We start from the raw sequence: 11590 nt of genomic DNA on the forward strand, positions 1-11590 counted from the left end.
GAGATTGTGCCAAGCCGTGCTCACATGAGCTCAAGGTTTCCTCGAATCCATAAGGACTAGAAGCTTTTTTGTTTTGTTTTTTTGCTTTTAAAAAAAGAATCATAGAATAGTAGGGTTGGTAAACCATCGAGTCCAACCCTCTCCTCAGTGGAGGAATCTAAGTCAAAGCAAGCCTGACAGATGGCTGTCCAGCTTCATCTTGAATGCCTCCAGTGTGGGAGAGCCCACCACCTCCCTAGATCTTGGGCTCCATTGTTGAGTTGCTCTAACAGTCAGGAAGTTTTTCCTGATGTTCAGCTGGAATCTGGCTTCTTGTCACTTGAGCCCATGATTCTGTGTCCTGCACTCTGGGATGATCGAGAAGAGATCCTGGCCTTCCTCTCTGTGACAACCTTTCAAGTACTTGAAGAGCACTATCCTATCTCCCCTCAGTCTTCTCTTCTCAAGGCTAAACAGGCCCATATCTTCTTTCCATCTCTCCTCATAGGGCTTTGTTTCCAGTCCCCTGATCATCTTTGTTGCCCTCCTCTGAACCCTCTCCAGCCTCTGAAAGTGTGGTGCCCAGAACTGGACACAGTACTCCAGATGAGGCCTGACCAGTGCTGAGTAGAGGGGAACTAGTAGTTCCGGGATTTGGAAGCTATGCTTCTTTAATGCAGCCCAAAATAGCATTTGCCCTTTTTGCAGCCACATCACATTGTTGGCTCATATTCAGCTTATGATGGATAACATTTCGAAGATCCTTCTCGCTTGTAGTATTTTTGAGGGAAGTATCGCCCGTCTTGTAACTGTGCATTTGGTTTCTTTTTCCTAGGTGCAGAACTTGGCATTTATCCCTATTAAATGTCATTCTGTTGTTTTCTGCCCAGCACTCCAGCCTATCAATATCACTTTGAATTTTGTTTCTGTCTTCCAAAATATTAGCTATCCTGCCCAATTTTGTGTCATCTGCAAATTTGATCAGCATTCCCTGCAGCTCCTCCTCCAAGTCATTAATAAACATGTTGGAGAGCACTGGGCCCGGGACTGAGCCCTGCGGTACCCCACTTGTTACCTCTCCCTTGTTTGAGAAGATCCCATTGATAAGCACTGTTTGAGTCCGATCCTGTAGCCAACTGTGGATCCACCTGAATGTTGTTTCATGTAGCCCACTTTGAGCTAGTTTGCTCATCAGGATATCATGGGGCACTTAGTTGAAAGCTTTGCTGAAGTTGAGGTATATGACATCCACAGCATTCCCATGGTCCACAAGGGAGGTGACCTGATAAAAAAATGGGATCAGATTCGTCTGGCAGGATTTGTTCTTGACAAATCCATGTTGGCGTCAAGTAATCACTGCATTGTTTTCAAGGTGGGATTATTGAATGGTGAATTCTAGTAACAGTGATACTAGAAAATGTTGCTATTGCTCATCCTCACTTGCCTTTCAGAGAGAAAGAAACACATTTTATTTTCTTTTAAATGGCCCTCTTTAATCTCTGTATTCCACTGCTGTAGATCTGGCCTTGACTTGGTAAATTGTGGGGGCTTGTTTTGTATTGCGAGGGGATGGCTAGCGTTTTTAGGTATACTGTTCTAATTGCTGTACATCACCTGGTTGTATAAAGAGGAACAGCGTAGGACCGTCTTAAATGTAATAACGTTATTTGCCTGCATTACATATGAGCAGAATGGATACAGCCCTTGTCTGAATACAGCTCCTTATAATTCGGGCTGTGTATATTCCATGCTACAGGACTTGTGTATTTTTGTGCTGCGAAGTTGAATGCTCTGACCTGTATTAATTATGTATATCTGTATACCGTTGCATAATTTCATTCTGTTTATGCTAGCCATGAGGCAGGAGAAGGAGAGTTCTGCAGGGTGTTGAGACCCTTCCCTCAGCCACCCCTCAGGATTTTGAAAGCTTCACTATGCAGAGTCCATAGCATATCTTTCTGGAAACATGAGGGCTTGAAACTTGCTCCCCCCCCCCTTTTTTTTTTTTTTTTTTACTGAAAGCTGGATTCTCGGGAAGCTGAACTTTGCGCCCCATTCCACGTGTTTTGCTTTTGCAGCATCAGCACCGGATTGCTTGTTCCCTTGAGCCGGGAATAATACCAAATTGTTTCCTTGGTCCTGCAGATGCTGTGAGCAGCAAGCTTCAAGGTAGCAACATCTTCACCATTGCAAAGAGGAACGTTGAAAGCCAGGACATGCTGTACCAGTCGCTCAAGCTGACCAACGGCATTTGGGTCTTGGCAGAGCTGCGGATCCAGCCAGGGAATCCCAACTTCACGGTATGGCCTTCCCTGCCCGTGTTATGTGGGCGTGCGCCTGCTCTCAGAGAATGACCCAGTTTGCGCATCATGGCTACACAAGGTAAACCCTGGGAAGCCATGGATGAGCAGGAGCGAGCCAGCGTCCTGTGTTCTGAGCATCTGCCTGCTCATGCTGAGCTCGACAGCCCAGGGTTGCTCCATCCCTGGCTTACTTATTACGATGTCTGAACCTGGATTTGGAGGCTATTGGGGAAAAGAACAGCCAAGGCTTGTAATCCATGGCTTTTCTTGGGTGACGAGTCTGAGTTTCTCCTGCAACACCCTACAATTCTGGGTTTGGACGTCACAGTAAATGACCCAGGGACGGAGCAGGCTGGCAGGAGGGAGCGAGCACACAGTCTGTCTGCTGCTTCGTTATCAGCAATCCACAGTGAACAAACTGTGGGTTGCTGTGACGTGCAAACCGGGCCACTGTTTCTAGTTCCTTTATGTTTAAGTGAATTGTGATGATTGATAAGTGCTTAAACCACTAGACGCTGTGGGAAACTTAGCAAGAACACAGGCTCTGCGTTGCAGGGTTAAGGTCGAAAGATAAAGAAGTGATGCACTTAAGAAGGGGAGAATGAAGGTGAATCTCTGTTGCAACGGGCCACAAGAAGGAACACCGGCCTTCCATTCTCCCTCTGTCCCCATGCAGAGGGACAGGCTGCTGTCGAAGTCCCAAGTGGCCTGGGGCCAGGCAGGCTGACAGAAAGAGCTCGAGGTCTCTGCTGAGCTATAATAATGTGCGGCCATTTGCAAGATGTGAAAGGGTCCCCAGAATAGCCATCCCCTGTTGGGAAAGGCGTGCCCTTCTCCCCGCCATCCCCAGTTTTACACAGGCGCAGCTCAGCACGGCTTTGGGATGCAAAGACAAGTGACTCGAAGATAATTTCATTTTTATCTACATTAGAGATTTATTCCCCCCCCCTTCAAAAAGCACCCAAGGTGGTCTACAAAGACATTTTTAAATTGCAGTAAAAAAAAATTCATTTTTTAAAAACGCTTAACGCACCCCCTCTTGAAACAGCAGCATGAAAACAGGCAGCAGAAGCCTGGCCAGACATTCAAGGAGAGCCTCCCAGGGGAGAGCATCTCACCGTTGCGGGGCCACCGAGGGGCCAAAGAAAGGCCTCCACTGAAGTGTCGCCCGGACCCCCACTCACCTTGCACAATGCATCTGAAATGAGATTTGATTGCCAAAACCATCCCGGACTGCATTTTTCCCCCTACCGCATGTATGCCCCGACTGTGGGCTGCTAAGGTTTGGAGGTGCCATGGAAGTGATACTAGTTTGCTTACAGATCCAGATCCAGGTTTGCTTACAAGGAGCCTTTATTGAGTACTTACAGCACACAGGCGTACCCAATGGTTGGATCAGACAGCTTTTCTGAACCCAGAGCCAAGGGGTACAATGGGTCTTATACCATACATGTAGCAGTGAGGCAGCATGACAGCAGCAAGTGTTAATTAGCGTTCATTCCCAGCATAGACTAACAGCACTTGTTCAGAAGGAAGACAATCAGAACTTTCCCAGCACAGACACCTGTAAACAGAGCCGAAACAGAGCCTCACTTCTCAGGTGCCTCCCAGGCTCTGATAAGATTCAGAGCCCGTTAGCATGGAATGTGCTGAGGCCGCACTATCGACCTTTGACTCATCTCACAAGCCAAGAGGCCCACTAGCAAGAGAATTGCACTTATAATGAACCTAAGCCAAGCATTATGGATCTCTAGGCCCCTCTAAAACTACTGGTCACTTGGTTACAGGCCTGGGGCCAATATACTGCATCCCCTCTCCTGGTCGCTGGATGACACAGGTGGCTCCTCTTTTCTGTTTCTTGTGGTTGTGGTCCTCTTTCCTTCTTTGGTGACAATTTAAATCCTTATTCTTCATTTTGTTTTGTTTTTTGTTGCTGCACAACTATCTGCCCCCACCCCCACGGGCCTGCCCCTCCGGTCTTGCAGGATTTAGAGGTTAGCAGAATGTGTTTGTTTCCACTTAAAAAAAAAACAAAAAACAAATTTTCTAAAGCTGTCTTCCTACTCACCACTTCACCCCTTCCGTTTTATTCCACCTCCACTACCCTGCTTGCTTCTGATGCCCTTTTCAGCAACACCCAAACCCCCCACCTGACACAAGCTAACAAATAACAGATTGTGCCATTGCAAGGTGGTCAGGGCATGTGGGGGTGGGGGGAGAGAAATCGAGGCGAGTGGATAGACCTCTTTTTCTTTTTAGAGGAAGTCTTCCATCCCTCCTTGTCCATTGTGTGGCAAGGCCAACCTGCCCATTGAGCTGGGCCGGCCCTACTCTTAGGCAGGGTGAGGCACTCACCTCAGGCAGCAGATTCCAGGAGGTGGCAGCAAGGTGTTCAAGGAGAAAACTGTGTGCCTTGCAGTCTACTCTGCACCCCCTAAGTTAGTCTGCTGCCTTCAAGGTCAGTGGAGAAAATTGTCCCATCATTAGTGTTGAAGACCAATGCATATGCCAGTCCAGTCAGCTTTTCTACATGGAATGGGAGGGGGTGCCATCTTGTCCTTTGCCTCAGGCAGCAAAATGTCTTGGGCTGGCCCTGCCACTGAGTACATTTTACAGAAGTATGTTAACATAAGCTGACTGGTGCCGACTCTAACTCCAGGGTGAGGAGAATGCAGTGGTTAGAGCGTTGGACTACTGCTGGGAAGACCTAAGTTCAAATCCCCAATCAGCCATGAAGCTCTCTCTGGGGGATCTTGGACCAGTCACTCTCTCTCGGCCTAGCCTATGTCACAGGGTTGTTGTGAGAATAAAGTGGGAGACTTTAGTGGGGGACTTCCTTCGGCAAGATGAGATTGTAAAAATTGTCCTTAAGCCTTTTGCGGTAACTTGCTTTGCTCCTTCGAGAATCTGCAACCCTGTCCACGCTTACGTGGGAGCAAGCCTCGTTGAACTGGGCATGAGCATCTGAGTAGATGTGCCTAGGCTCAGATACGTATCTGATTTGTGGCTTGGGAGGTTTTACGCTACAGACCTAAACTGGCCTGTCACCAGGTGTGTCCCAAGACAAACGTCACAGCGGCTAAACCTGCTCTGAGTCTGGTGTTGAATTCCTCTGCTGAAGGCACAGATGTCATTAGCTTGCATGGGGGGCTGGGAGGGAGGCGTGGGGAGGAGAGAGCGGGGCAACGTCATTCTGAGAAAATGTTCAGCAGCCTTGAGAACCAAGGCAGCAAAAGCTTTGCTCCCAGCAGCGGCTGACACTCTTTTCTCCGCTACTTGGCTTAACTGCCTTCCTCTTAATGTCTTTGCATGCCTTCATTTTTGTTTTTCTGCCTTCCCCTGGATTCTGTTCACTAATGCCGTAGAAGCTTCGCTGGCAGCCCTGGCTCTTCTACATCGTGTTTCTTCTCTCCTCCTCTTCCCATGCAGCTTTCCCTGAAGTGCCGTGCGCCCGAGGTTGCTCAGCACGTTTTCCAAGCCTACGAAACCATCCTGAAGAACTGAGGCCTCTGGGCACCATCGTCCTCCCTCCCCCTCCTTCTCCGCTCTCCCTCTCCCAGAAGATTTCTGTCGGGACCAAAAGCCCTCCGGGTCTGCCTCCTTTTGTCTGCAGAAGGAAGAAACCCGCAAAGCAAGATGTATTTTCAGAGGCCATCTGACAACTGGAATGTAACAGGGTTGAGAGCAGCCAGGCTTTGGGGAACGGAGAGGTGTCGGAAAGAAGTGCCAGAGGGGACGGGAGATCTTGCTGCATAACTGTGCGTGCGTGTGTGTGTGTAAAAGTCACGCCATGTCGCTCTGCTGATGTCGCCCCATTCTCAAGAGCCCTGTACTTAATTTTTGGCCCTTTGTACATGTACAGAAGTTGGCAGTGTGTGTGCGTGCGTGTGCACCATGCTGCAGCTGCACAAGGAGAAGTCCTGTGCACCTTTTTAGCATCACCTTGCAGTCTTGCTAGCCTCCCAACCAAATAAACAGTCAATGCTCTTAATCGCTGGAGATGGAATGTGGTTTGTGCCTTATTTCCCAGCCTAAGAAATCTGTGTAGCGGGGAGGTGGGGCAGGGAGAGAGGAAGGGGGCCTGGGTGTATAAAGCTTAATGCTAGGACCACCTCTTTTGATGGCCTAGCCGCACTGTTATGCTTTCCCATGTATTTTTTTCTTTCCTAGAACACAGGGAGAGGGGCATTCCTAGCCAAGCTTTTTTCACGCAGCAGGTCTTCTCCCTGACACATCCAGCCTTCTGTTTACAGGGTGGAGGGTGGGAAGGTGGCTTTTTTTTTTAATGGAGGAGCACCCAGTAACATGCAGCACCAGTCCTGGACTCCAGCATCTGTATGAGGCGCAGACAAAGGTAAATTCATCCAGTTGAATTACCTTGCATAAAACGTGCCTGGAGCTGTTTCCTGGCTTGGCGTCAGTTTTTCCTGGATTGAGGATGAGGGTTTATTTAAAGCATCGATAACCCTTCCTTCAGCTGGAGAGCCTTCTGAAGTGGCTTACAGATCAGTATAAACGAGACCACCCCTGCCCTCGGGCTTACAGGCTAAAACAGACACAACACCGAAGGAAAAAGGGGTGGGGAGAGAAAAGGAAAATAAAACGTCCCTGGCACCATTTCTTAATGTTCTGATAACCTCCAGCTCTGTTGGGAAAGGGGCGCATGGAGTTCAGAAACAGGCTGTGGCGTGGCAGGCCTCCCGCAAAATCACCCAGTGGCCCAGCTTTCCTTGAAATGGGTGTAATGCAGCTGGATATTGCTGGCCTCACAACAGGCATGGCCGTCTTTTGACCCTCCAGATGCTTGGCACACAACTATCAGCTCTTGCCAACATAGCCAATGGTGAGCTGATGGGGGTTGTAGGGCCAAACATCTGGAGGGCCGCAAGTTGCCCGCCTCTGGCTTACAGGGTAGGGCTTCACCTTTGGGGGCCTTGCTGGAATCTGCCATTCCACCCAGGGCAGCGTTCACCTCGTCCCTCACGGTCCCAGCGCTGACGTTTGTGCCACCTTCCAGCAGGCCTTCTAGGCTTGGGTACAAAAGGAGGGCCACCTTCCATCCCATACATGCAATGCTTTCTGTGTGCTTGGTCTGCTCCGGACCCCTAAGCTGGGTAGGAGCCCATGTAGCTCAACGGAGAGCAGCTGCTTTGCAGACAAAAAGATTTCAAGTTCAATCCCTGCCACCTCCAGTTAAAAAAACACACACGCCTGGGGGCAGGTGAGCGCAAAGGCCCCCAGCCGCTGCCAGGTGGGGCACGGCTGTGCAGGGCTAGACGCAGGCTGGTGGCTCCGATGTCAGTGGGTCGGTGAATCCGCTCCGGGGTTCAGTCAGAACTCTAAAGGAGCTATCCAAGGTGTGCACCTCGGCTAGCTCCTTTAGAGTTCTGACTGAAACCCAGAGCGGATTCACCGACCCACTGACATCGGAGCCACCAGCCTCCACTGGCTACATGGAGAGCTAGTCTGACCTGGTATATTTATTTCATTTCCAATATTTATAGGTTGTCTTTCAGGGCAGGAGTTTTCTGTGGTCTGGGGTTTTTTTGTTTTTACTTTGGGAGGATTTCTAGCTTGCGGTATTGTGCCTCTCCGTTCAAATTGACGCTATTTGAGCCGCTCCCCAAATCTTAAGCAACTGGGAATGTCCGTTGTTGCTCTGTTTTTGCGCATTTGTCGAGGGGAGAAGAAGAGAACGTGTGTGTTAAAGCCCAAGTGCTCATGGATGTCTGGTACAATCCATGAGCGCATATGGCGTTTTGTTGCGGGGGGGGGGGGTGTCGTCAAAATGGAGGCTGCGAGCAAAGCAATCGCAATGAAAAAGTTTCAGCAGCTTTCGCTGCCTCTGGAAGTTGTGCAGCAGGAGATGATGTGCTGCTGTGTGACACAATGAAGGCTTCCCTTCCCCTGCAAGTCTAGGACATGTCGAAGACTGAAGAAACTCTTCAGTGATGGAAAAGCAAAGGGAAAACATCTTTAGTTGTGGGTATTCTGCCCCCACCTTGCTTTGGGTGTGCAGGGCTCAGATGGTGCCTGGCTCCATCTCTGAGCATAGATGATGCAAGAGTAGAGATCAGTCTCTCTTACCTGGGAGTCCTCCAGGTGTGTGGCACTACAACTCCCCTTACCCCCAGCCAACATGGCCTTTGGGGGTTGTGTGGGAGTTGTAGTCCCACACATCTGGAGAGTGCCAGGTTGGAGAAGGATGATAGAGATGCAAAAAAGTGCCTCTGAGAAGGTGCAGAGTGCATTTCCTCACTGGGGGAAAGAAGCCTTTTCAGGATGCTTCCCTGGTGCCAACTTCAACCATTTCAGTGTTAGGTGAAGACCCCTTTAATTCTTCCTGGCTCACATCTTAATCTGATATTCTTACATTCTCATTCTTTTTATATTCTTATACTTCGTTTCCTTGACGGTTCTTACACTTTTACAGATGTGCAATTTAGTTTTTTATCCGATAGTATATTTTCTTCTGTTCTAATAACTTTCATAGAATAGTTGGGTTGGAAGGGGCCTACAAGGCCATTGAGTCCAACCCCCTGCTCAGTGCAGGAATCCAAGTGAAAGCATCCCTGTCAGGTGGCGGTCCAGTCTCATCTTGAAGGCCTCCAGTGTGGGAGAGCCCACCGCCTCCCCAGGTCATTGGTTCCATTGTCGTATTGCTCTAACAGTCAGGAAGTTTTCCTGATGTTCAGCCGGAATCTGGCTTCCTGTCGCTTGAGCCCATGATTCCGTGCCCTGCACTCTGGGACGATCGAGAAGAGATCCTGGCCTTCCTCTCCGTGACAACCTTTCAAGGACTTGAAGAGCGCTATCCCATCTCCCCTCAGTCTTCTCAAGGCTAAACACAATGTAACTTTGTTGTAAGCTGCTCTGATAATTTGATTGAACGGTGGGGTGTAAATTGTAATGAACTTTAAAAGGGGGTTAGACAAATTCCTGGAGGAAAAGGCTATCAATGGCTACTAGTCCAGATGGCTATGTGCTACCTCCAGTACCAGAGGCAGTGAGCCTGTGTACACCAGTTGCTGGGGAACATGGGCGGGAGGGTGCTGTTGCGCTCATGCTCTGCTTGTGGGTTCCCGGTCAACAGCTGGTTGGCCACTGTGTGAACGGAAAGCTGGACTAGATGGACCCTTGGTCTGATCCAGCAGGGCTCTTATGTTGTTATTTTACTTTATTTCATTTCTATATACAACATAAGATATAAAAAAACCTTTTTTACATGCAAAACAATTTTTAAACACTCAACAATAAACCCACCAGGACTGGTTAAAACTTGTATCATGTGCCATCAAATGGCTGGGAGTAGAGTAGAGTAAAGTCTTAACCTGGTGTTGAAAGGATGACAATGTTGGCACCAGGCAGACTTCACTGTGGACAGCATTCCATAATTGTGGGGGGCAGCACCAAAAAGACCTTCTCCCTTATTTCCATCCCCTGAACTTCACTTGGAGGAGGTGCTTGAAGCAGGATCTTGGATGCTTATCATAGTGTCTGGGTCGAGTCCCCAGCCATGTAATTGTGGTGGTCAAATGGAGTTTCCGTGTTCCAAAGCAGTAGAGCTCAGTGTAGTTGGGATCCACAGGTAAAAGTCATTTTCCTGCCTTGTTTGTGACATTCCCAGAATGATTGGGCTGGCTGCTGGATGGACCTGACCAGGAAAGCAAGATTTGGCTTCGCCCAACCACCTTGCTATCCCTCCCTTGCATATATTTCAAGATCGAACCGTCTCCCAGGTCTGGCTGCACCACTTCCTTAGAAGATTTAAATCTGGGAGCTCTGTTACCTGCCTCCTGCAAGCACCCCTTCTCCGCCTCCTCTGTAGCAGTGAAGCGTCACTGCTGTCCTTTCTCTCCCACTCTCCCACCCCAGGCCGCTGGGGCTTTCTGTCTCACCAAGCCACTCAAGGCCTCCTGGCATCAGGGCTGGAATACTTGTCTGCTGACCCAGTTTTCTGTGGGGCGGGCTGCCACAATTTGGAGGCAGACGCTGCGGCTGTGTGTTGGCTGCTCATCGCAGCAGCAGGCCAGCTCGAGATGAAGAGCTGCTGTGATAGACCCTTGAAACGCTGCTGGAGGCTAGTCACAATCGCAGCACCATATGCAGAGTCTTGCTGGAGTGTCCCACCCCTCTCCAATCCAGCATTCTGTTTCCAAAAGGGTCCAGTAAGAAACCCACAAGCAAGGCATTAAGGGGAGACCCCTTTTCTTATTGGTTCTCAGCTGTGGTATCTGAAGATAGAGCGCTCCTGAACATGGAAGCTCTATTTCTCACTCATTGCCATTCTCTTATACCTCTGTAACTATAGAATCATAGAATAGTAGGGTTGGAAGGGGCCTACAAGTCCATTGAGTCCAACCCCCTGCTCAATGCAGGAAACCAAGTCTAAGCATCCCTGACAGGTGGCTGTCCAGCCTCGTCTTGAATGCCTCCAGTGTGGGAGAGCCCGCCACCTCCCTACGTAATTGGTTCCATTGTCATATTGCTCTAACAGTCAGGAAGTTTTTCCTGATGTTCAGCCGGAATCTGGCTTCCTGTCACTTGGGCCCATAATTCCATGTCCTGCACTCTGGGATGATGGAGAAGAGATCCTAGCCTCCTCTCTGTGACAACCTTTCAAGGACTTGAAGAGTGCTATCCTATCTCCCCTCAGTCTTCTCTTCTCAAGGCTATACATGCCCAGTTCCTTCAGTCTCTCCTCACAGGGCTTTGTTTCCAGTCCCCTGATCATCTTTGTTGCCCTCCTCTGAACCCTCTCCAGCTTGTCTGCATCCTTCTTAGAGTGTGGTGCCCAGAACTGGACACAGTACTCCAGATGAGGCCTAACCAGTGCTGAGTAGAGGGGAACTAGTAGTTCCCGGGATTTGGAAGCTATACTTCTTTAATGCAGCCCAAAATAGTATTTGCCTTTTTTGCAGCCACATCACATTGTTGGCTCATATTCAGCTTGTGTTCTTCCACAATTCCAAGATCCTTCTCGCTTGTAGTATTTTTGAGGCAAGTATCCCCCATCTTGTAACTGTGCCTTTGGTTTCTTTTTCCTAGGTGCAGATCTTGGCATTTATCCCTATTAAATGTCATTCTGTTGTTTTCTGCCAGCGCTCCAGCCTATCAAGATCACTTTGAATTTTGTTTCTGTCTTCCAGGGTATTAGCTATCCTGCCCAATTTTGTGTCATTTGCAAATTTGATCAACATTCCCTGCACCTCCTCCTCCAAGTCCTTAATAAAAATGTTGAAGAGCACTGGGCCCAGGCCTGAGCTCTGCGGTACCCCGCTCATTACCTCTCCCCAGTTTGAAGAGAT

The 11590-nt window shown here is 49.1% G+C and overlaps 1 protein-coding gene across 4 annotated transcripts in view; it reads left to right on the top strand.

Moving 5' to 3' along the window:
• Positions 1-6273, top strand: part of AP1B1 (adaptor related protein complex 1 subunit beta 1) — a 70439-nt gene extending 64166 nt beyond the window's left edge. For 3 of the 4 annotated variants that reach the window (XM_084819397.1, XM_084819395.1, XM_084819396.1), the window contains 2 exons: positions 2125-2279; positions 5712-6273. In XM_084819397.1, coding sequence (XP_084675523.1) covers positions 2125-2279; positions 5712-5786 — 230 coding nt within the window. In that variant the 3' untranslated portion in view covers positions 5787-6273. Of the gene's footprint in view, positions 1-2124; positions 4277-5711 lie in introns of all 4 variants that reach the window. The other variant, XR_014785700.1, reaches the window with a different exon arrangement.
• Positions 6274-11590: the final 5317 nt, after the last annotated feature.

This window comes from Heloderma suspectum, chromosome 13, assembly GCF_057233095.1.
Source record: "Heloderma suspectum isolate Gila_16-S chromosome 13, 16-S_ref, whole genome shotgun sequence".
NCBI classification, from domain to species: domain Eukaryota; kingdom Metazoa; phylum Chordata; class Lepidosauria; order Squamata; family Helodermatidae; genus Heloderma; species Heloderma suspectum.